Source organism: Schistocerca piceifrons, chromosome 1, assembly GCF_021461385.2.
Source record: "Schistocerca piceifrons isolate TAMUIC-IGC-003096 chromosome 1, iqSchPice1.1, whole genome shotgun sequence".
NCBI classification, from domain to species: domain Eukaryota; kingdom Metazoa; phylum Arthropoda; class Insecta; order Orthoptera; family Acrididae; genus Schistocerca; species Schistocerca piceifrons.
In genome coordinates this window covers 729,538,931-729,565,915 of record NC_060138.1, presented here as the reverse complement: position 1 = coordinate 729,565,915, position 26,985 = coordinate 729,538,931, and the positions used below count along the sequence as shown (strand labels likewise).

Here is a 26,985-nt window from a genome sequence, read left to right as displayed (position 1 = left end):
ATGCCCATTTGATGTATGGATTAGCACGGGGCAATAGCCGTGGCGCGGTACGTTTGTATCGAGACGAATTTCCAGAACGAAGGTGTCCCGACAGGAAGACGTTCGAAGCAATTGATCGGCATCTTAGGGTGCACGGAACATTCCAGCCTATGACTCGCGACTGGGGAAGACATAGAACGACGAGGACACCTGCAATGGACGAGGCAATTCTTCGTGCAGTTGACGATAACCCTAATGTCAGCGTCAGAGAAATTGCTGCTGTACAAGGTAACGTTGACCACGTCACTGTACGGAGAGTGCTACGGGAGAACCAGTTGTTTCCGTACCATGTACAGCGTGTGCAGGCACTATCAGCAGCTGCTTCGCCTCCACGGGTACACTTCTGCGAATGGTTCATCCAACAATGTGTCAATCCTCATTTCTGTGCAAATGTTCTCTTTACGAATGTGACTTCATTGCAACGTGATCAAATTGTAAATTTTCACAATCAACATGTGTGGGCTGACGAGAATCCGCACGCAATTGTGCAATCACGTCATCAACACAGATTTTCTGTGAACATTTGGGCAGGCATTGTTGGTGATGTCTTGATTGGGCCCCATGTTATTCCACCTACGTTCAATGGAGCACGTTATCATGATTTCATACGGGATACTCTACCTGTGCTGCTAGAACATGTGCCTTTACAAGTACGACACAACATGTGGTTCATGCACGATGGAGCTCCTGCACATTTCAGTCGAAGTGTTCGTACGCTTCTCAACAACAGATTCGGTGACCGATGGATTGGTAGAGGCGGACCAATTTCATGGCCTCCACGCTCTCCTGACCTCAACCCTCTTGACTTTCATTTATGGGGGCATTTGAAAGCTCTTGTCTACGCAACCCCGGTACCAAATGTAGAGACTCTTCGTGCTCGTATTGTGGAAGGCTGTGATACAATACGCTATTCTCCAGGGCTGCATCAGCGCATCAGGGATTCCATGCGACGGAGGGTGGATGCATGTATCCTCGCTAACGGAGGACATTTTGAACATTTCCCGTAACAAAGTGTTTGAAGTCACGCTGGTACGTTCTGTTGCTGTGTGTTTCCATTCCATGATTAATGTGATTTGAAGAGAAGTAATAAAATGAGCTCTAACACGGAAAGTAAGCGTTTCCGGACACATGTCCACATCTTTTCTTTATTTATGTGTGAGGAATGTTTCCTGAAAGTTTGGCCGTACACCCTGTATTAACAAAGGCCAAGATGATTGGCCGTATTTTAAGACATCAGGAAAAATTTGCACGAGGAGGGAGGAAGAGCTATTGGAATATATCCAAGAAATGACTGAGGAAGTTAGGTGCAAAGTGCTACAACTAGATGAAGAGATTGGCACATGATAGGGAATCGTGGCGGCCTGGATTAAAGACTGATGGCCAAGAAAAGCTGTCACCCAGCTCCACTGTCGCTTGCACGAAGGACAACATTTTAGTAGATATCGGGAAGGCCAATAGCCCTGGAAAGTTTTACCCACTGGCCAGACACCGGAGAACTGTAACTGATTTCTTTCGCTTCTTCCGGACAGTAATGTAAATTTAAAGGTGAGGATTGTGAGTTGCAGCGCCGGTACGCACCTTCTTCTTGTCGCGCATGGAGCCGCGCCCGCGCACCATGATCTTGCAGCCCGTCTCTTGCTCCAGCTGCTTGGCCGTCATGCCGCGGGGACCCAGGATGCGGCCCACGAAGTTGAACTGCAACACACGAAAAACTGCTGTCAGTCAACTGTCGGTAGAGCATCCACGGTAATCGAGCTTTGCGCCACAGCCGAAGATTGGCAGAGATTTGTAGCTTTCTGGGTTGTAACTGTCGCCATCTGATGCACTGCTGGCCGCTGAAACTGCAACACCGGGAAAGATATTAAATAACGAAATTTTACTAATTGTGTGTGTACAGTATAGAAGGAAGAATACGTGATTAAATTTGGAGGTGATGTGGGGGCATCCAGGGTGCAAAATTAAATAAACCTTACTGCCACCTCTGGCAACAAAGACTGCATCAAATCGAACTGATACTGGATAACGGATACAGGTACCTAACTCCAGGCCCTTCAGCTCTATTGCTGCAGTTTATTAATCGTGGTGTCTGGCGACTGGTGGCGTCCTAATCTCTCAGGAACCAATCACCAGATGCTCTCAGTGGGTGAGAGATAAAGCCAGGGTAATAGTCTAACACCGTCTGTGTCGAAACAGGTTATGACAGCGTGACCAACATGCTATGTTGTGTTATCTTGCTGAAATAACGATACAGAAAACTTCAAGATGAGCACAGTTACCGGCCCTTACACGTCAGAAATGGAATGGCTACTGTCCAAATTATGGGATGTGCGAACCAAAGTTGATCATTCTCAAAAAGCTGTAGCACAGCAATCAATCGTCCATTCCTTACAGGCTCTATTAAAGCAAATCTAGATTTTGGCTAGCGCCTAGCCATTACCAATACATTATTTCACAGTTTCAGTACATGTCCTACTACGTCAGTCGGACAACTGATAGCTGTGCTCCACATTTTGAAAGTCATACCATAGTCGTTGAGTGCATTCCACATTCTTCATGGAAGGTTCAAAATGGTTCAAATGGCTCTGAGCACTATGGGACTTAACTTCTGAGGTCATCAGTCCACTACAACTTACAACTACTTAAACCTAACTAACCTACGGACATCACACACATCCATGCCCGAGGCAGGATTCGAACCTGCGACCGTAACGGTCACGCGGTTCCAGACTGTACCGTCTAGAACCGCTCGGCCACCTCGGCCGGCCTAATGGAAGGTAACTTGATGAAGTTGATCATGTTATCTACCCAATGGCACACCATACCATAACCATCAGGTGCTGATCCAGACGACAACGAATGCAATCTGGCAACATTCGTTCTCCTTGAAGCCTCCATACATGGACACGTGGTCCTATTCCTGTGTCCAGTATTAACATTGGGGTGCACCATCCGTAGCTCGTCATATGGTGGTTAACATCGCTGCCTCTGGATTGCACAGTCCCAAATTCGTTTCCCAGCGGATTCAGACATTATTATTATTTTTTTTTTGCTCAGTAACTGGGCATTTGTTTGTCTGAATCATTTAATCTCATCTTCATCTTGCTGAAGTCGCGTCAAATACACTACTGGCCATTAAAATTGCTACACCAAGAAGAAATGCGGATGATAAACGGGTATTCATTGGACAAATATATTACACTAAAACTGCCATGTAATTACATTTTCACGCTATTTGGGTGCATAGATCATGAGAAATCAGTAACCAGAACAACCACCTCTGGCCGTAATAACGGCCTTCATACGCCTGGCCATTGAGTCAAATAGAGCTTGAATGGCGTGTACAGGTACAGTTGCCCATGCAGTTTCAACACGATACCACAGTTCACCAAGAGTAGTGACTGGCGTTTTGTGACGAGCCTGTTGCTCGACCACCATTGACCAGACATTTTCAGTTGGTGAGAGATCTGGAGAATGTGCTGGCTAGGGCAGAAATCGAACATTTTCTGTATCCAGAAAGGCCCGTACAGGACCTGCAACATGCGGTCGTGCATTATCCTACTGAAATGTAGGGTTTCGCAGGGATCGAATGAAGGGTACAGCCAACGGTCGTAATACATCTGAAATGTAACGTCCACTGTTCAAAGTGCCTTCAATGCGAACAAGAGGTGACCGAGACGTGTAACCAATGGCACCCCATACCATCACGCCGGGTGATACGCCAGTATGGCGATGACGAAACACGCTTCCAATGTGCGTTCAGCACGATGTCGCCAAACACGGATGCGACTATCATGATGCTGTATACAAAACCTGGATTCATCCGAAAATATGACGTTTTGCCATTCGTGCGCCCAGGTTCGTCGTTGAGTACATCATCGGAGGCGCTCCTGTCTGTGATGCAGCGTCAAGGGTACCCGCAGCCATGGTCTCCGAGCTGATAGTCCATGCTGCTGCAAACGTAGTAGAACTGTTCGTGCAGATGGTTGTTGTGTTGCAAACGTCCCCATCTGTTGACTCAGGGATCGAGACGTGGCTGCACGATCCGTTACAGCCATGCGACTGCTAGTGATACGAGGCCGTTGGCATCCAGCACGGCGTTCCGTGTTACCCTCCTCAACCCACCGATTCCATATTCTGCTAACAGTCATTGGATGTCGACCAACGCGAGCAGCAATGTCGCGATACGATAAACTGCAATCGTGATAGGCTACAATCCGACCTTTAGCAAAGTCTGAAACATGATGGTACGCATTTCTCCTCCTTACACGAGGCATCACAACAACGTTTCATCAGGCAACGCCGGTCAACTGCTGTTTGTGTATGAGAAAGCGGTTGGAAACTTTCCTCATGTCAGCACGTTGTAGGTGTCGCCACCAGCGCCAACCTTGTGTGAATTCTCTGAAACGCTAATCATTTGCGTATCACAGCATCTTCTTCCTGTCGGTTAAATTTCGCGTCTGTAGCACGTTAATGGCCAGTAGTGTAGGATGACTTATATCAGGCAGCCGAACAATCAGCCAATAATGTCATAAAATCGTTTCACTGGATGCTGTCCTCTGCTGCCACGTCGAGGGAACCCGCAAGCGTCGTCCCCATGCTGACAATCCCTGGCGCTCCACACGCTGTCACATTGTCGCTTACTGCAAACATGTCCACTTAGTGACTTAGGTACGTCATGTTGCTTTACGATCCTGCATGGACGAGTGTACAGTATGAATGTCTTCTATGGCACTAGTCACGTGGGGGCCATTGATATCCTGCATGGCCTTGAGTATGGCCCTCTTGAACCCCTTCCATTCCTTAATCACATGACAGTAATGAGAGCTCAACCAGCGCGAGCAACATTATCTTGGAGCAGGAAATTGCAGTTCCGTTACGCCACGATCCTGCCACTGTTAATTCAACACGTGCTGATAGACGTTTCATCTTGTTCCACAAGGCATAACATAACCTTCTCAAGAACAAAAAATATTCGAATGTGATTTGTGAATGAGAAAACAGCTGCGAATTTTCTTGCATACATAACGTACCTGGCGTCACTCATGCCTACTTTGTGGAGTGAGTTGTAATGCTGATCACTTCAGTATTCCACCATTCCAGTTTGACTTTTGGTACATGCTGTCTCTGCGGCAAGACCGCCGATAACCGGGGTCAAAGAGGGTGGGGGGGGGGGGGGAGGTGAGGGAGGGTGGCGCCTCCCTCTAGCTCTCAGCGACAGTAAAAATATATACTGGTTATTTTTCTTTCAAGAAAACTGTTCAAAACACGGTATTAAGCAGATTTTTAACAGGATCAGAACTGGAACTTTTTATGGCTACATACAAGTTGCCATCTGTCTTCGAAAAATATTAAAAATACTTCGTACCACGAGATCTAGCCACCGCCGTCTCCCCTCCTACAGCCCCTCCCTTCCCAACAAATTCTCGTATGGGCACCGTTGTTCCGTGGTGTTGCAAATTTTGAATGGGAACAACGTACAATTATATGTTGACACTGTGTGTCGGATGGACATTCTAAGACGGATCTTAAACCTGAGGTGACCTCACTTCACACAGTTTGTCTTCCACACCAGCCCCCCCCCCCCCCCCCCCCCCCAAGTTCCTGACTCTCCAGTCTCCTCCGGGGGACGCTAAGAGACCATTAACGTCTCAGAAAGAAACTGGGACACCTTTAACCGCATCTAATGCTCCCAAGTTCCGATCTCTAGCTGAGAGCTTACCTAGGCAAGGAATAGATAGATTGCTACGGTCGTTCCAACCTAAGCAGGTATGAAGACCAACGACAAGTCCGTATCGTTCACTTGGTGATTTATTTGGTACAGCAGTTGGATTACTGCGCAATTTGATAATTACCCGGGCAACTGCGTGATAGATTTTGTAAAACTACGGAACTGTAACGCTTGAACTCGACGCGAAAGCTGTACGGAGTGGCGTCACGCGCTAAGGAATCGTCCGTAAAAGCGAGTTCCACTGAACACCGAACTAATGCGTCAGCCAGCAGAAGCAGTAGAGGAGAGTAGATGTGGCGGAACATTACCTATTCTTTTGGATCCAGACATTGGACCAGCACTGGCTAAGTTCTGTTGATTGTTGTAACTGATCAGGCATTGGATATTATTGCTTCCACACGGTACACGGTATTAATTTTACCTAACGGAGACGAGAACATATATCTCCACTCTGGAAGGCAACATTGAGGTATTCTCAACAATAAAACATGTTTTTCCTATAGTATGCAGTAGGTGACTGATTCGGTTTTTTTCCTGCATTATTGTTTGTATTCAGTTTAATATAGTATATATGTTAGAATGTTATTGTAGGGTCTATTCTACTTATAACTTTGTAATTTCCTTTTCATTATCAATCAACAGTCTACAAAAAGAAGAAAAAATAACAGAAATATTACCGAAACTGGGCGTTTCATGTAAAGGAACGACATCAAACTCTAATACTGACGTAATAAGCCACACGAATGCATCTAAATGGTTCCTTCTGGAGGTGCGCAAAACAACAACACCAACAACAACAACAACAACAATAATAATAATAATAATAATAATACGGAGAGAGAGAGAAATCTTCTGTCATAGATCCATACGGAGGAATCAGGAGTACGACGTTCGTTCACAATTCTATTAAGCCCTAAATAAGCCTAGAGTTAATCGCTGGAGTTTAAAGCTATTCGTAATCTTGGGCGCGAAACTTAGCACTGAATCAGCCAACGTTGAGTATGGCGGATGAAAGTCACATTCGAGCACGTTAAAGCGAAGCTATCAATAACAGCCCGACAAGAGCGCCCAACGGGCTTGCTATTATTACATCGCGTGGCAACAAATCTCCGTTTATATGACGCAGCGGGGTATAACGCCCTAGTGCCGCCGTCCTTAACGTGGGTTCCAGCTAACACGGCTCAATGAAGACTTACGACGGGTGTCAAACTCCCTTTCTCCCCTTGGACACGGTACCCTCTCTTTCAGGAATGGGAGAACACATTATGTTGCATGTAGAGACGAAGTAGGTCTTCTAGAGAGGTTTATTGTCAATCTGTGGTCCTCTGTATTTCTCTTACGGGATCGGTATTCACTGGTATGAAATTACAATGAAATCTTGATAAATATCAACGGGGACAGTTGAAAATGTGTGCCCCGACCGGTACTCGAACCCAGGCAGATACTTACATGGCGGATGCTCTATCCGACTGAGCCATCGAGGACACAGAGGATAGTGCGACTGTAGGGACTTATCTCTGGCATACTCCCCGTGAGGCCCACACTTCCAAATTACTGTCCACACACTATATTTGTGGTGCCCCTACCCACTATACTCATTACTCGCGGCAGTCAACCTACCGATTCCCGTAAGAGTTTGAGCAATGTGAGTGCAATCGCAATGAAGATCATTGGCCGGTAAGCCTTACCTACATTGTTTTTGTTGTTGTGGTCTTCAGTCCATCTTCAGTCCACAGACTGGTTTGATGCAGCTCTCCATGCTACTCTATCCTGTGCAAGTTTCTTCATCTCCCAGTACCTACTGCAACCTACATCCTTCTGAATCTGTTTAGTGTATTCATCTCTTGGTCTCCCTCTATGATGTTTACCCTCCACGCTGCCCTCTAATACTAAATTGGTGATCCCTTGATGCCTCATAATATGCCCTACCAACCGATCCCTTCTTCTAGTCAAGTTGTGCCATAAATTTCTCTTCTCCCCAATTCTATTCAATACCTCCTCGTTCGTTATGTGATCTACCCATCTAATCTTCTTCATTTTTCTGTAGCACATTTCGAAAGCTTCTATTCTCTTCTTGTCTAAACTTATTTATTTATTTAGCTTATCGTCCACGTTTCAAAAATGATTCAAATGGCTCTGAGCTCTATGGGACTCAACATCTGACGTCATCAGTCCCGTAGAACTCAGAACTACTTAAACCTAACTAACCTAAGGACAACACACACATCCATGCCCGAGGCAGGACTCGAACCTGCGACCGTAGCGTCCACGTTTCACGTCGATACATGACTACACTCCATACAAATACTTTCAGAAACGACTTCCTGACACTTAAATCTATACTCGATGTTAACAAATTTCTCTTCTTCAGAAACGCTTTCCTTGCCATTGCCAGTCTGCAGTTTATATCCTCTCTACTTCGACCATCATCAGTTATTTTGCTCACCAAATAGCGAAGCTCATTTACTACTTTACGCGTCTCATTTCCTAATCTAATTCCCGCAGCATCACCCGATTTAATTCGACTACATTCCATTATATATGAAGATGGTTTCTGTTCTTTCGGACATGTCCTAAATAACAGATACCATTTTCATATATTAACTGGTATTGTTCACTCGCTACGAGAAAAAGTTTTTCCCTTTGTTGCTGTCGCTATACGCTTCGAGTATTGAACTGAAAGATAACATGCGTTAAATTTTTGTTGTCAGAAGTCCATTAAAATCAATAGCAAATCACTGCGCTACAGAAACGAATGGAGACCATCCCTAAATGCTACGTATGACGCAGAGAATAAAACGCCTTATTCCTGAAAACATCCGGCAAATGAAGGCATGGAGAACAAGTAGCTCATACTAATCAGGTGTCGCCTACCGTTCACGCAACCCGCATTCCTGGAGAACACTGCGTGTACCAGCGCTCTGCGCTCGTAGGCGCTCTCTCTGACAATTCAAGCATACGGCTGCAGTCACTGCGGCTGCGTTTGCGTTACATAAAACTAGAGGCTAAGAAAGGCAGCTCCGTCGTGATGTAAACGGCAGCAGGTAATTATCGTTACGCAGCAAGAGTAGGCAAACAACTTCGGTTTACTAATAATCTTTCACTAAGATTAAAATATAAACTAATAAAAATGCGGGCAACTGTTATACTGCTCTACCGAGGCGTTATTGAACGTCGCACCTGAATCTTGGACGTTAGTATTGGGCTTTAGAAAGCGTAGCTACGAGGTTTTTTTCACGCAAGTTTTTACGTTTGTACGTTTTTCTTGAATAATTCGAAAACAGCACCCTCCAGCGAAAACGTGTTGCAGTACAATTTCTCTACGACTAATAGTTTGCGCCAAGAGACCGCAAGAATATTGAAAATTTCGCGCGACGCGCATGTGCTGTAGCTTTTGTAGCCCAATATGGGATACTTACCGAATCTGATACACCACGAGCGTCGTGTGTGAAATTGTTCGTCTCATCTTCCTCTACACTACTGTGGTACGTTGCAAACAATGACAATGTTTGAAATACCGACAATAAATAACTGTGTACATTAAATGTGTTTTACCTTGGAAACCGTTCGGAACTGAGCAAATGTCCATATGAAGATTTTTGCTCAGAATCACTAATGCTATCAGCCTTCGAAGATTGTACCTTTCCTTCTGACTCACCCTACGCATTACTCTTTTCAAAATGTATTTCGTGGAAAGACCATGAAGGTAAGATGAAGAGCGATTCGTGTTCACACTGAGACCTACCAACAATCATTCCCAGGCGCGATTCATGACTGGAACATGAAAGAGTGCTAGTAGCACTGTCACGCAAAGTGCTCTCCGCCACACACCAAAAGGTGGTTTGCGGAATACAGGTCAAGATAGGGTGGTACTGGTGAGGGATAAATACACTGACAGCAGTTGATACAACAAGGGCGTCGGGTCGGCCACAGGCTGCTCGATGCCCGGCACGTCACATCAAGTCACGTGACGGAAGCGACGGCGGGCCCCGGCATGCCGATGAGGGCGCACGCAGTTCGCACTTCCGCACCGAGGCCTTGCAGCATGCCGTCACACATCTACGCTATACAGCTTGGGTTTCCCTCCAACTCTGTCTTTTTTTTTCTTTCTGCACAACAGTCACCTGCTACGAAGATCATCTGCTACGACGCCTGCGTACACTGCCAAGCAATGCTTAGCAAAGAACGGATGTACCACCAGTCTGCTTTGACGTCATGATAATGGCGGACATAAACCTTTCATCGAAATGAAATTTACGTGTAATTTGTCAGAACAAGAATTACAGTTATTGTGATGGCACAACATCCTTTACCTTCGCCAACTCGCATAGAACTCAGGTACGCTTGAGAGTAGTGTGCCGTGGTGGATGCAACTAAGACAGGCGGGAGGAAGAATAGAAAGACGCTTTGAGCAGATATCTTTATGCAAGCAAGACAAAAGTGACCGAGCTACGTTGAAAAATGGGGATGTAAATTTTTCGTTCTGTTTGGTGTTACTACATCGGATGCAAACATCATCGAACCCAGTTCTAGTGTTGTTCTCGTAGGCTGCCACATTCTCGACCGAACCACAGATGACGCCATGAATTGATTATTCCGCAGCAGTGTCGGAATAAGACCGTTGTTGTGCCTGTAGGGGTGACGTGAGCAGTGGCATAAACATCTCATACAAGGTACCGACTACGGAAGGTTTCTCTGCTCGTAAGTAAATATCTAAAAAGACCGGTAGAATAACTCTTCTTGTCAGTGGAAGATCTGGAGATTTCATGTTGTTGGATAACCAGAACTGGTCGTCTCCATAAATGTACGCTTGACGACAAACCGACACGATCGCTGTTTACTGCGCTTCTATTAATGCACGCCGACTGCATCCTCCTTTTTCCTCATCTGGTTACGTGTGCAGTCTCACACGTCGCTCAGTTAATCGACCGATAGAAGCCGCCGAGGCGGATGCAGAAGCATTTAAACTGAAAGCTAATTATTCTCTGCAAGAGAGCGTAATTATGCTTCTCGGGACAGGTAACACACTTTTTTCCTCTGCCTAATGTTGGACAGCTATCGGAAGAGGCTGACGTGTAACGAGAAAATAAGCCGTTTGGTTCTTTTGGAGCACTATTTCTAAGCAGCAAGGACGGTAACACGATGTAAGGTGTCGCTCCTTTAAAAGCAGAAGCAAAGTGCCACTACCTCTCGTTTTGTCCGCCTCTGCAGTTAACGTCTTCAAAGTCTTCCAGCATTCTCTGAAGTCTCTTCTTCAGTTGCAGTTTGCTGCATATGTCGAATGAGCACTTTAAGCTGATTTTAGGCTTTAAAAAACCATTAATTCCTCTTTTTTCGAAATATCGTAGATAAGAAATGAGTAGCTTAATGAAGAACCGCCGTGAATAAAATATAAATTCTGTTTCTATTCACGGAAGGCTACACTGGAAATAATAGAAAATTTTCTTGACAGAGAGTACCTTCCATTCCGGCACATGTTAAGGTAAACGCCCGCATCATTCACGTATTAAGCAATAGAAGACACGTTGCCTACGTCCCTCTGCTCGAAATGTTGATCTGCTGCAATGTCCCTACCAGTTCTTTAAATTTCCGATGTACGTTTCAGCGAAATGGCGTCAGGTTTTTAGCACTTTAGCAGTGTCTCCTGCTACTTAAACACGACTGTGACTATTCGCAACAGCTTCCTCATTACGAGGTCGATGTTCCCTTTTGTCCGACCGTAAAGTTTCAACTCCTTGAAAAATAATATGACTAATTTTTAAAGACGATTGTTACTATGGGTGGGGCGGTAGGTTCATCAATTTACGCCAGGAACGAGCGAGCAAAGTAGTGGGTGGGTGGGAGCGAGCCGTCCCTCAACAAAAGACTTGATCTGGCAAAAAGATTAATGCCTGTGGTCTGTGAACTAAAAAGGGGCTCTTCTTATTGCTTATCTTACAAATAGTCGTGAATATCACAGAATCATCTGGTTGAGAGAATGTCAGAACCTGCCTGTATTTCAAAAGCACGGAAAGAAGTTATGTCAGAACTTAAAATACATCGCTTGTAAAGTACAGAATCATGTAGACGACATCAAAGAATGGGTCCTGCTTTGGAAAATTACGAAAAACAACACTCTAGCCGTCTTGCTCACTAACAGAATAATGACGGCATAGAAATCATTACAAATAGAACAATGCTACCATGCAAAGCCAAAAACAATATCTACTCCTAATCTAAAACTAAACTACTCCCTCACAAACCATGAAGGCCCAAAGGTACCGACTGGCCGCCATGTCATCGTCAGGCCATGGCGTCACTGGATGCGGATATGGAGGGGCATGTGGTCAGCACACCGCTCTCCTGGCCGTATGTCAGTCTCCGAGACCGGAGCCGTTACTTCTCAATCAAGTAGCTCCTCAGTTTGCCTCACAAGGGCTGAGTGCACCCCGCTTGCCAACAGCGCTCGGCAGACCGGATGGGCACCCATCCAAGTGCTAACCCAGCCCGCCAGTGCTTAATTTCGGTGATCTGACGGGAACCGGTGTTACCATTGCGGCAAGGCCGTCTACTCCTAATCACTGATTCATAATTAGCATTCAACAAACATATTGAATACTTACGCAACAAAGGAAACTTGCTACTACATCAAATGTACCCAGTGATCAAAGAATATATGTTCAATGCTACATCGAAAATCTTCGTATCATTTATTTTTCCAGTGATTGCTCATGGTTCCAAATTAGGTGGTAGGCTACAAACATCAACTTCAGCTAGATGCAAGTAATCCAGAATCAACTTACGTGCTGCTACTGATGCTACTTGTTATCTAACACACACACACACACACACACACACACACACACACACACACACACACACACACAGAGAGAGAGAGAGAGAGAGAGAGAGAGAGAGAGAGAACACATCAATTACATAACCGACATCATTCGACAGAAATTCCAGAACTGCTACAACAACACTTAATTTCCGCCCAATCATCTTATCCAAACATAGGTAACTTCCCATCTGACCCAAGGTCGTCCATACAAGACCCTAATTGTTCAGTCTCTTAGAGAAACAAGTACGTTTGTCGAAGACGGTTCTATGAAGAAATGTTGAATTTAATTAATGAAAACGAAGACATTGTAAACAATTTACGGATAAGTGACGAGCCCCATTTTCATTTGTCCACTTACGTCAACAAGAAGAACTTTAGGTTCTGGAATGACGTGAATGTTAAACAGCATGAGCAACCCCTCTATACCATAGAATGTGTGGTGTGAGTTCATCTGGGATCAGAGAGCCCTCCACGTTTTCGAAGATAATCTACGCAATGCTATGAGAGCAACTTGACAGAAATAAGCAGACATCTTGGAAAACTGTTTTACCCCACACCTTCCTCGGTACGAAGTAAGCGAGGACAATTTTTTTCCAACAACTTCTAACGAAGTACTGTAACTTAGAAAGTATAAAACGTTGACAAATCGGTTCATTTTTGATCTCCCTTTACCTCGATGTCGACAAGAAGGGAAAGTGAGTGCATCACGGTACGTGACAGCGTAGGTCTTACGAATGCCAGCAGCAGTCCCCGGTGTGCAACCTGTAACTATTTCAGACCAGTTTAGTGCACTACTGGCCATTAAAATTGCTACACCAAGAAGAAATGCAGATGATAAACGGGTATTCATTAGACAAATATATTATACTAAAACTGACATGTGATTACATTTTCACGCAATTTGGGTGCATAGATCCTGAGAAATCAGTATCCAAAACAACCACCTCTGGCCGCAATAACAGCCTTCATACGCCTGGGCATGGAGTCAAACAGAGCTTGGATGGCGTGTACAAGTACAGCTGCCCGTGCAGCTTCAACACGATTCCACAGTTCATCAAGAGTAGTGACTGGCGTTTTGTGACGAGCCTGTTGCTCGTCCACCCTTGACCAGACGTTTTCAGTTGGTGAGAGATCTGGAGAATGTGCTGGCCAGGGCAGCAGTCGAACATTTTCTGTATCCAGAAAGGCCCGTACAGGACTTGCAACATGCGGTCGTGCATTATTCTGCTGAAATGTAGGGTTTAGCAGGGATCGAATGAAGGGTACAGCCACGGGTAGTAACATGTCTGAAATGTAGCGTCCACTGTTCAAAGTGCCTTCAATGCGAACAAGAGGTGACCGAGACGTGTAACCAGTGGCACCCTATACCATCACGCCGGTTGATATGACAGTATGGCGATGACGAATACACGCTTCCAATGTGCGTTCACCTCGATGTCGCCAAACACGGATGCGACCATCATGATGCTGTAAACACAACCTGGATTCATCCAAAAAAAATTGACTTTTGCCTTTCGTGCGCCAAGGTTCGTCGTTGAGTACACCATCGGAGGCGCTCCTGTCTGTGATGCAGCGTCAAGGGTTTCCGCAGGCATGGTCTCCGAGCTGATAGCCCATGCTGCTGCTAACGTCGTCTAACTGTTCGTGCAGCTGGTTGTTGCCTTGCAAACGTCCCCATGCGTTGACTCAGGAATCGAGACGTGGCTGCACGATTCGTTACAGCCATGCGGATAAGATGCCTGTCATCTCGACTGCTAGTGATACGAGGCCGTTGGGATCCAGTACGGCGTTCCGTATTACCCTCCTGAAGCCACCGATTCTGTATTCTGCCAACAGTCATTGGATCTCGACCAACGCGAGCAGCAATGTCGCGATACGATAAACCGCAATCGCGATAGGCTACAATACGACCTTTATCAAAGGCGGAAACGTGATGGTAGGCATTTCTCCTCCTTACAACAACGTTTAACCAGGTAAAGCCTGTCAACCGCTGTTTGTGTATGAGAAATCGGTTGGGAACTTTCCTCATGTCAGCACGTTGTAGGTGTCGCCACCGGCGCCAACCTTGTGTGAATGCTCTGAAAAGCTAATCATTTGCATATCACAGCATCTTCTTCCTGTCGGTTATATTTCTCGTCTGTAGAAGTTCGTTGGGTGGCCCGCATTTCTCGTCGAGCCGCGCTCTGCCTGCTGATGACGTCTCACATTGCCCTCGTGCAACATCATAACCATTTTGAGCCCTTACAGATATTTCATCGTGTGCTTCTCTCCGCTCAAAGGGAGAAAGGTAGATTAGGGTTCAATGTCCCGTAGACATCTAAGTCATTAGAGACGGAGCACAGCCATTCCGGCATTTGCCTAGAGCGGTTTAAGGAAATCTCGGAAACCACCTTTTGGAAGGCCGGCTCTCCGGTCAGAAGTCCGGTCGTGGCTGTGGGCACGGCTGGGCAGGCGCTAGCAGAGTTGCGAAAGCCGCCGTAGGCTGGGTGCGTGGAGGCAGCAGTCCTTTGTCCGCAGCGCGGCGCGGCGCGGCGCCATCAGTATGCGGGACGGCAGGCCACGGCGTACCGCCGCCCGGCCATCGGACAGCGACAGCTACAGGCGGCCCGGCCACAGGGACAGCACAGCGCGCCGACACACACACACACACACACACACACACACACACACACACAGAAAGGCGCGGCCAAGTTTTTGCTGCCGCCGCGCAAACAATGCGGACGGACCACGGACTGCGCTCCCAGGAGCCGACTGGCCGCGGAAACTCACCTCTGTCTGCACTGCAGTCCGGATCAAGTGACTCCCTCCTTTTCGATACTAGCCTGCGACGGATTTTATTGGAACTAATGCCTGCCACGTTTGATACCTCAACACTGCACATGCCGAACAAGTCATCGAATCCACCCACGCACGTAAACAGATTCTGCGGCGTATTGTCCTGGAAATAAATTAAAACTCACCTCTGTCTGCACTGCAGTCCGGATCAAGTGACTCCCTCCTTTTCGATACTAGCCTGCGACGGATTTTATTGGAACTAATGCCTGCCACGTTTGATACCTCAACACTGCACATGCCGAACAAGTCATCGAATCCACCCACGCACGTAAACAGATTCTGCGGCGTATTGTCCTGGAAATAAATTAACAATACCTCTAATCGCCCGTTCCGACCCATGTTTTCGGAAGGGTTTTTTAGATTGTAACGAAAACGCCTGAACAGGATAAACATTCCCCAAATATTAGTCAACTGAGCCTACCGATACCGGATGTTGGCGTCGTCTCGCGACCTAATATAATGTTACGTGCGACGTCATACATACGCGAACAGGAAGAGAACATGACACTGACGGTATCTGTTGCCTGTATGTTATTTCTTTGGAATGTATGCTGTCGTAACCTGAAGCGTAGTCCGACATATAGGTTAGTTTAGACTGTGACAGTGGTAATGCATAGGCGAAACGGTATCGAATACTTCAGTTAATCTACGAGGCATGTTGTTTTAAGTAAGTACCCGTTTGAAATTAAAAAAAGACGTGCTAAGATATCTCAATAATTTTATTTTTACATGAAAGCCTGTACCTTAATCGCCGGCCGGAGTGGCCGAGCGGTTCTAGGCGCTTCAGTCTGCAACCGCGCGACCGCTATGATCGCAGGTTCGAATCCTGCCTCGGGCATGGATGTGTGTGATGTCCTTAGGTTAGTCAGGTTTAAGTAGTTCTAAGTTCTAGGGGACTGATGACCATAGATGTTAAGTCCCATAGTGCTCAGAGCCATTTGAACCTGTACCTTAATCTATGCACTGACGCCATTACACCCTGATTCTTCCCTGTTTACGTTGTGTACTGAGTGTTTTAAGATGCCTCGGATAATCGTGAGTCCCGCCGACTGTGAAGTAAGGGCTGTTATAAGCTTTCTTAGTGCTAAAGGCCTAAAAGCGATCGATATTCATCGTGATATCTCTGTAGTTTACTGAGAAAACATTATGAGTGATGGAATGGTAAGAAAGTGGGTGAGAGCATTTAAAGATCGCCCCACAAATGTGCATGATGACCAACGGAGTGGGCGTCCTTCAGTCGTTAATGAAAGTTTGGTGCAGGAACTAAACAATGAGGTGAGGGAAAGCACACTCTTTACGATTTCCTCCTTGCGGGATGACTTTCCTAATGTTTCTCGTTGTGTTTTGTATGGCATTGTGACCGAGCACTTTAATTACGCACGGTGGGTACCGAAAACGTTGACGGATGTGCACAAAACCAAACGTTTAGACAGTGCATTGACATTCCTTGCGCGGTATCACAACGACGGTGATCATTTCTTAAGCCAAATTGTTAGGGCGATGAAACATGGGTGGCCTACGTCACACCAGAATCAAAAGTAACAGTCCATGGAATGGCGGCACTCAGATTCACACAGAAAAGTGAAGTTTAAGCAAACAATTTATGCCCGGAAAATGAAGTGCACAGTTTTTTGGGTCAGAAAAGGAGTATTACTTGTGGAATTTCTGCCTCGTATTGAGACAATCATGCAGCAGCTTACTGTAAGACATTGCACAATCTGCGCCGTTCAATTCGGAACAAAAGACGTGACAAGTTGAGCAAGGGCATCGTTTTGCTGCAAGACAATGCCCGTCCGCATGTGGCGAATCAAACCAAAGATATCATCACATCTTTTAGATGGGAAACTCTAGATCATTCTCCGTACAGCCCCGATCTTGCGCCCAGTGACTACCATCTGTTCCTGCGCTTGGAGAAACACCTGGACTGTCAGCGTCTTCAAGACGATGACGAAAGCAAAGAAGGGGCGATGCACAGGTTAACAAGTCAGGCGGCAGACTTCTAAGAGGAGGGTATTCAAAAACTGGTACAATGTTATGACAAGTGCCTCAGTGTTGACGGAAATTACGTAGAAAAGTAGATTAAGGTACAGGCTTTCATGTAAAAATAAAATTATTGAGATATCTTAGCGCGTCTCTTTTTTAATTTCAAAACGGTACTTACTTAAAAAACACGCCTCGTACAAATATTCCTGACTGCGAATAGCACTGCCAGAAAGAGCTGGGCTCTAGGATCTCGAAAAGTCTGCTCTATCCTTCGGGACAGACAATAAAAAGTACAAGCAAAAATGAGATGTTTTGTTTGAAATGTAGATACGGGTGATGGTGGTTGTGGTCTTCAGCCTGAAGACTGATTGATGTAGATCTCCACAGACTAGTGGGTCCAGTGTAAGTACCCTCATCTGTGCACTCACGCCTTGGTATCTGCCCCCACCCTTCTTTCGAACTTTCCTCCATTACAAAATTTATACCTCAGGATGTGTACTATCAACCGATCCAACCACTTAGTCGAGCAGTGACATCAATTTCTTTTCTCTCCTGATTGAATCAGTCTCTCCTGATTAGTTATCCCATCTACTCATTTAACTTCCAGCATTCTCTTGCAGCGCCACATTCCAAAAGTTTCACCTCTCGTCTTGGCTGAATTGTTTCACTTTCTACTTCCGCACATCGCTACACTCAAAGAAACACTTTCAGTAAAGGAAGTATATATTTGTATTTAGCAATAATTCCACTCTCATTCTCGCTCTCTGGGCATCACCTATCCACAGAAGGTTCTGACCAGCACTGAATACTCTTCTTTGTCTTTCGGTACTCTAATCAAGATGCCAATGTCTTTCAAGGCGAGCCATAGCCAGAAAATGACTTCTTGTAAGTCGGTGCGCGAAACATTCCTTTCCCTTCCAAAATCTCTTCCTACCTTGTCCGTGGCATAGCGGCGTCGCGACATCAACGTTATCTGCCGTGGTACACCACTGATTTTATAATGAAAAGTTTCCGGCGAACCCAGATAAATTGTCGTTTCTGTGACACTTAACACTGAATAACGATCAACATGCTAGGGAAGATTGCTGAAGGTTACGTGAGTAGACTGCGTAACTAACGATGAGGCACTGAATCCAACATTTAGTGAGAAGTATGTAGGTACAGTAATGTTAGCTCCATGGGGGATAGGAACAACAGAAAGCAGACAGTGAGTGGCGGTAATTCGGGTTACTCGGTGTGCGGACTTATTGAGAGAAAATCGCAGCGTTTAGTGAGATGTACTCATACACGCTGTCTGTCCGATGTTGCTTCTGTAGATGCGAGAAATTTGTCCAAAACAGGGACGAGAATTACTTGATCCGTGGTTGGGACTGCAGAGGAGAACCTGCCGGAGCTTTGCTCGGGTATACTAGAGTTCGGCATGGGAGACAGAATTTTGGATCGAAGCTGTGCAAATAGATGAAATCGGCTGGGGTGCAACGTACTACTCAAAAGCATGAAATCTCAGATAGTTGTTCATTTCAAGTAATCAGGCTTAACATTTCTTTCTCTGTCCTTAAGGATTGTGTTCGAGCGATTACCATTTCAAATGGGACTGAATTAGAGATTGTTATAACTACTATCCATGGGTGGATTCCGTTATCTTCCGCAGAAACAGGCGGTTACATTCTAAGGTCCTGGAGAGAGAGAGAGAGAGAGAGAGAGAGAGAGAGAGAGAGAGAGAGAGAAGAGAAAGAGAGAGACTTGCATCGCTTTAAAAAGAGAGAATGACGTCTTTCTCGTTTTGCTACTCTGTGGACCGCTTCATGAAGAGTGCGACGCTGCGTTACCCCTTTCTCGTATTACTTATTTATCAACTGGAAGAAACAGTAAACTCGTGCCCTTTATTCCGTTCAGTTTGCATTTAAACTGCGCTGAACAGTTATCACTAGAGTTTCCACATCCGAGCATTTTTTGTTGATTCTCTTTGGGGGCAGCATTTATGTTTTAAAGTTTCTGTACTTTATGTCTCTCGCAAAGTTGAGAATTCTAACACGGAAGGAATATTTATGGAAGTAAAAGAAAAAAAAAATATACCGATAAAGTATGTTTCCGTATTAAGATGGGTTGGAAAGCTTCGGATACTACGTCAGCTGTTACTTTTAGAATGTGGCATCATAGACAGCATACTGCTTGCTTTTACGGCGAGCTATATACGGGGCAGCACTTCGATGGGCTTAAGGCGTCAAGCGAACTAAACATCCGGCGATAAAGTGACAAGATTTATTTCCATCATCAAATTAGGGAAATCGCATTTTTAGCGCTGACGAAACAAACGCTCCGACATCCCAAGGTCTGTAGCATCATGAACATCAACACAATTCTGATGTCCGCCCACTATGTTACGACATTTGCAGAAAAATGCCGAATTAGCTCCACGCTGTGTCATCTACACGTTTCATCCAGACCATGTGTTTCGATGCAGCTGTTTGAAAGCACATCACGATTTTGCAAACTATATTACCGAGGCGTAACATCCTATCGGCAGCTTTTCGGGATTCTCCATTGATCGTTGATTGTAACAAATTAACGACTATCCTTCCGGTCACAAAAATATTTTTCGAACAGTTGCAGCTGTAATATGAAGCTAGTCTAGTCCTCAGATACTCCTATCATTTAAGACTGTGTTAGTTTCTACCGTGTGTGCCCTGCATGAAAAGTAGAAAAGCTGTTCCGAACAATTACTTTAGTACAAATTTAGGAAATGGTCGACCTAAGAAAGACTCCGTGAATAGATGGCCATATCCATGCCTTACCGTAAACACTAAAATGCTTCAAATGGTCGAAACATCAGAACAAATGGATTGTTAACTTTAGTCCCCTCGCAATACAGAGCATTATTTTATCCACTTTGATTAGAGAAGCTGTTTTGGTAAATTGTACTGTAGGAAATGCTGCAACCAGCGACAAGCTTTTTTGAAATCATTTTGTTGTACCGTTAAGAGTTCCGGGCCAGAGCCCTTCTTCAGACGGTAACACCGACTTCTTTTGCAAGTTTAACGTTTCCGTCTCCATGAAAATCTCTCCTTTACATACTATAAGACGGGGGTCTTATTTTCTTTTACGATCCATGCTGACCAATGAACTGAACTAAATACAAGATGGCCGATACATTTGTTTACACCAGCATGTCAAATCAGCAGCGGATGTAAACAAATGTACCCGTCGTTTTGTATTTAGTTCAGTTCATTGATCAGCATCAATCATAAAAGAAAATCACACCCCTGTTTATAATGTGTAAAGGAGAAGTTTTCATGAACACAGAAACGTAAAACTTGCAACTAAATCTGTGCTACCGTCTAATGATGGACTCAGGATCGAAACTAGTAACGGTACAGTGAAATCATTTCAAAAACGTTCAAACGTGTGTGAAATCTTAACTGCTTAACTGCTAAGGTCATCAGTCCCTAAGCTTACACACTACCTAACCTAAATTATCCCAAGGAGAAACACACACACACACACACACACACACACACACACACACACACACACACACACACAATGCCCGAGGGAGGACTCGAGCCTCCGCCGGGACCAGCTGCAGAGTCCATGACAGCAGCGTCCTAGATCGCTCGGCTAAGCCCGCGCGGCGAAATCATTTCAATAAAACTTATGGCGCCTACCTTATTTCCTACAGTGTAGTTTAAGTAACAGAGCTACGTGTTTTAAACGGCGAGAAAGACCCAAGAAATTAATTCCTGTTTATTATTAAGTTTTTATGATCACGAAAGCTGTGTCACGAGCTATCTGTGATGCTGTAAGTGCGGTTTACTCTTCCTCCTTTTATAATTGGCTTCCACAGTTGCGCAATTAGCGTTTTAGTAACAGATGGTAAATCACATATACGTAATACCTTTCTTAGCGAAATTTCTGTTTCTTTTCCTTCTGGCTTTAGCTCAATGGTCAGAAGAAATTTCTTGTAATTACGAGTTTTGCTTACCTAACTGCCCCATGAATGATGCTCCACACAGTCGAAGCGATTAAAAATGTTTTAGTGCGCTCTCTCTCTCTCTCTCTCTCTCTCTCTCTCTCTCTCTCTCCTTCCCCCCCCCCCCCCCACCCACGCACGCTGCGACCACACGTGGAGTTAAACGAAAATTATGTGAAGTGTTGTGGTGATGGAAAAAGTGCCAGTGTCTTCGACGTAGTGGTGGCGAAGACAAAAGCACTGCCATGCTATGCTGTTAGAGAGATACGTGTTTCCCAGAAAATACCCGTGCCTCGAGCCGTCCATATTAGGAGAGAGGGAAGACGTCATCAATTACCCAGGCGGAGTCGTCCAACACGCACCATCAGCAAAGGGTATTTGGTCTGCACAGGCGCGATACACAATAGTTGCGGGTTGTAAAGCACGACACTGAGCAGTTACACAATTCCGCAGCGTACGTACACTCCAGAAAGGAGTGGTTACTACTACTACTACTACTACTACTACTACTACTACTTCAACAATCAATTTGGAACTTTCAGCCGGCCGCGGTGGCCGTGCGGTTCTAGGCGCTTCAATCTGGAACCGCGAGACTGCTACGTCGCAGGTTCGAATCCTGCCTCGGGCATGGATGTGTGTGATGTCCTTAGGTTAGTTAGGTTTAAGTAGTTCTACGTTCTAGGGGACTGATGACCGGGACTGATGACCGAGACTGATGACCTCAGATGTCAAGTCCCATAGTGCTCAGAGCCATTTGAACCATTTTGGCCGGCCGAAGTGGCCGTGCGGTTAAAGGCGCTGCAGTCTGGAACCACAAGACCGCTACGGTCGCAGGTTCGAATCCTGCCTCGGGCATGGATGTTTGTGATGTCCTTAGGTTAGTTAGGTTTAACTAGTTCTAAGTTCTAGGGGACTAATGACCTCAGCAGTTGAGTCCCATAGTGCTCAGAGCCATTTGAACCATTTTGAACCATTTTGTTTGGAACTTTCACAAGCTGCGACATGGTCGCGAATTGAACAGTGATCCGAAAATAGAATAAATTTCCCTTACTTCATGTCTATGGTCACAAATTTTTTATGTCATCAGACTACCGGTTTCGGTCTATAATGGCGATCTTCAGATCTCTTATAGGAAAACATTTTCATAAAACAGATCCTCACAGTATGGATGCAAATTTTTCGATGGAAACCAATGAATCACTGTCTCAAAATGCAATGTGCAGATCACAGGTGGCTCCCCTTACTTTATTTAGTATAAGAAAGTAACGTAGTGTAATTGTAAATAGGTTTAACTTACTATCGGCCACCTCAGAGCAAAGACAACCCTTGTCGACAATCACTCTGTATCTTACAATCGGCATGCGCGATGCGTAAACAAGGAAAAAATGGTTTTCATAAGAATGATTTCGTAGAACACTGACTAGGACAGCTCTAAGGCTGTTTTTACACGACGGGTAAACGAGTCGGCACGTCACTCAGCTGCCTACAATACTGTCCATTGTCGAGCAGAATGCGTGCGATTGAATGCAACAGTGAGGTAACGTGCTCCAGATCAGAATAGTTCGCGACGTTCAGAAAACACGTTCGTGGGTACAATTATGTCAACACTGTAACCGAGACTGACTTGACTACGGTTCGAGTGGCGTAAAGATATAAAATCGTCTCATCTCTTCAGCGTGCTGATACTTCCGGAATGTTGTTGTTGTTTTTGTTGTTGTTGTGGTCTTCAGTCCTGAGACTTGTTTGATACAGCTCTCCATGCTACTCTATCCTGTGCAAGCTTCTTCATCTGCCAGTACGTACTGCAGCCTACAACCTTCTGACTCTGCTTAGTGTATTCATCTCTTGGTCTCCCTCTACGATTTTTGCCCTCCACGCTGCCCTCCAATACTAAATTGGTGATCCCTTGATGCCTCAGAACATGTCCTACCAATCCCTTCTTCTAGTCAAGTTGTGCCACAAACTTCTCCCCAATCCTATTCAATACCTCCTCATTAGTTATATGATATACCCATCTAACATTCAGCATTCTTCTGTAGCACCACATTTCGAAAGCTTCTATTCTCTTCTTGTCCAAACTAGTTATCGTCCATGTTTCATTTCCATACATGGCTACACTCCATACAAATACTTTCAGAAACGACTTGCTGACACTTAAATCTATACTCGATGTTAACAAATTTCTGTTCTTCAGAAACACTTTCCTTGCCATTGACAGTCCACATTTTATATCCTCTCTACCTCGACCATCATCAGTTATTTTGCTCCCCAAATAGCAAAACTCCTTTACTACTTTAAGTGTCTCATTTCCTAATCTAATTCCCTCAGCATCACCTGATTCAATTAGACTACACTCCATTATCCTCGTTTTGCTTTTGTTGATGTTCATCTTATATCCTCCTTTCAAGACACTGTCCATTCCGTTCAACTGCTCTTCCAAGTTCTTTGCTGTCTCTGACAGAAGTACAATGTCATCGGCGAACCTTAAAGTTTTTATTTCTTCTTCATGGATTTTAATACCTACTCCGAATTTTTCCATTGTTTCCTTTACTGTTTGCTCAATATAAAAAACGGGTTGGAGGAACTCTAGACCATCCACGAAGAGCACGGATACCGGGGCAGAGAGATGATCGAAACAACTACTTTTTTATCCCTTTTTTCCATCGATACCTGTAGGTCGTCCAATTACTGGCGTGTGAAGCCTCGACACCGGTAGACGTTTCGCTGCATTTGCAACCGGCGGGCGAACAAAGCGCGAGCCAGCCCGGGTCGGTATTGTGCCGTCGCGTCGCGTCGCAGCGCAGCGCAGCGGCGGACAATGGCCGCCATTAAAAGCCGTGTGGCTGTGAGCAGTGGCTGCGGGTCCTCTCCATACCGCACTTGCAACAGCCAATTAGCCCCAGTGCCTGCATCCTCTGGCAGTGCCGTAAACAGTTGCATAATTCTAGGTCCTCCTCCTTTGCACAGCAGCATAATGCTGCGATGACGACGATAGCTGCTGCGGAAAGCTCGTGCCGTTTGTAACACACGCTGGTTACAAGTTGTTTTCAGATGGTTTGGCAGGTAAGTATTTTCTTTTTTAACTCTTTCAGCAGGCTATTTGCAACATTATTACAGCACACTTCACATCTAGCTTGTCGCTCCTAGAACGTACCTCAAAGCAGAATTGCGACCTATCAGCAGCTTCAAGGACTAATTTTGTGGCACAAATTTAGGCGCTGCTGTTACGGGTGTGAATCTACAGTTTTTTTACTTCAAAAGCCAGCCACGAATAGTGCGCAGTAAGAAGTAGAATTGATCTTATTTTACTGTAATGGTCATTTCATGAGAGGGTGTGGGAAGAATAAATATGTTGTTTTAACGGAACCTTAACCGTTTGCCAGTCTGTGATGCACAATGCCTGCCTGGCTTGTACAGTCTGCCAATGAAGCTGGATGTGCAAATCTGTGAAGCTCTGACCCTGACTTAGCGACGCCATGGTGGAACGTGCAGCTCTGTTTGAATCTTCGAAACCTCCTTTATTAATCTTACTTCGTAAGGGCCCCGAAATGAAGCAATACTCGGTGATCAGAGAACGAGGGTTTCGTAAGATACCTTCTTTCTGGATGAATTCAATTCCTTAAAATTCTGTCACTAATCTCAGGCCGACATATCTTCTCCCTGCAATTACTTTCATGAAATACTTCCACTTCATATCTATAAACGTTTTACGGTTTTGACTGGTTATAGAGTGCAAAAAAAGTGCAAGCTAATGTTTGTCAGTATACGTTCATACCTTGATCAAAATGGCACTGTTCGACAGTGAGGCACGGAAAGGAGTGTAATCCGTCACCTTTGGTAAGCGCGTAAAATGGATTAGTTGCGTGGTTCCATTCTAGGGACATCCTCGTGTCACTTGCATTACTGGATTCGTTTAGCGGGATCGTAGTGGATAGGACTTCTCTGCTCACTTTCACAAGAGAAATAACGCAAAAAGGGATCACTACGTTTACTACCAGCAAGCCTCATTTGGAACTCAGTGTGGTAACTCACACTTTAGATACAACAGAGCGATATGACAACGGTGAACGAAAAGAAAAGGGATGACTTAGCTTATTCGCTGTTGCTATGGTAACTCTCCTGTAACCAGCTAGCTGTCAATCACTTTCGTTATTCCATCCGGGTATAGTGCGCCAAAGGGTTCCATTTGTAAGACAACCAGGGCATACCTGTTGCTCACGTGCGTAAACACTATCTTGCTACCACTGTGGACAGAATTTTAGTTTTCCTTTTCGACAATATCTATTAGGTGTCTCGTATGTGAATTAAGGCTGCCTACACTCCGAGGCCCTTTCTTCCATATTTCCTAGAATTTTGAGTAGGTGTTTCCACTAAAGGCCGTTGATATTTGGCGCATGGGTCTTGAATCATAAGGTTCAAGGTTCGAAATCTACAGATGGTCTTCGGTTTCAACATAATATTTGAGACTCTTTTAAAGCTGGTCGTGTAAGCTTGTTCTCAGATCAGCAAATGATGAGGACATATGGCCTACAATAGGACTACGACTGCAGAAACTTTCGGGCTGAGATTTGTTTCATTTTCTTGAGGGCTCTACATCCCCATACAGCACGCCACAATTTGCATTGTCACACGACGAACGAACGATCGTCTACACAATAGCTCCAGGAGCGTAAACCGACCGATCGGTAAGTGGTGCTCAAGGCTCAGTTATCGCTCTACACGAACGACTTCCCGTCAAAGCGTCGCGTGTCTGGTGTAAATCAGGCGCCAAGCACGTCGCGAGTGGATCAGAGAAGTCAATCGTCGGTTGACCGCACTCCGTACGTTGCAAATCGCGCAGAAACTGGAGATTGTGGGGTCTTTTGTAACAACGAAAGTTAAGTTATTTTCACTCATTCGTGTCACAGTGATATAGTTTGTGCTTGGGTGTATTCTTAATCTGCATATCATACGTCGCAAAAGTTGCATTTAGGATTGATACTTTTCTTACTAGTGTTCTCCCATAAGAGAGATCAAATACCTGAAAGCAAAGAGGTATTTAGGTTTTACAATACATGGGAAAAGGGATGGACAACGCTGTGCATAAATAAGAACGCAAGTAGGTAAAGGCTTTCTTAATGAAAATTCTTTCAACAAATGAAAAGCAAATCTACTGAACGAAACAAGTAATTTCCGATGTTACATCCAACTTAGAAAGGAAAACAATATACAAGGAACAAAGCAAAAAAGAACTATATACTGTCTTATCGGTCCCTAGACTTACACATTTCTCAAACTAACTTGTGCTAAGAAAAACACAAACACACCCATGCCCGAGGGGGTCACTCATACACCGAAAGTCTTACAGCTCTCTGCTGCTGGCCCTCAGTTGGATGTTTAGTACATACTGTTTGGTGGTAAAGTTTATCAATATACGGTAAACGGCGTGCTGATTTTCTTCCGCAACAGCTGGCGAACCTGTTGCGATTTGTAACTGTATACGAAAAAATGTGCTTACATCAGGTTGTTCAAAATCCACCAATATCATTTAACTGCAAAGCGATCGGTGTTTTGGACTATATTATGTACGTTACTCGATGAATTCTCAAAACACACACATTAGTTTTTTGT

At 45.0% G+C, this 26,985-nt stretch overlaps 1 protein-coding gene across 9 annotated transcripts in view; it reads right to left on the bottom strand.

Annotated features, from left to right (window-relative positions):
- Positions 1-26,985, bottom strand: part of LOC124711251 (protein held out wings) — a 429,435-nt gene that overhangs the window by 27,051 nt on the left and 375,399 nt on the right. For all 9 annotated transcript variants that reach the window (XR_007005451.1, XM_047241224.1, XM_047241261.1 and 6 more), the window contains exon 3: positions 1,618-1,734. Coding sequence is in view for 8 of the 9 variants with exons in the window: in XM_047241224.1 (XP_047097180.1) it covers positions 1,618-1,734 (117 nt within the window). In the remaining variant the exon portion in view is untranslated. The remainder of the gene's footprint in view (positions 1-1,617; positions 1,735-26,985) is intronic.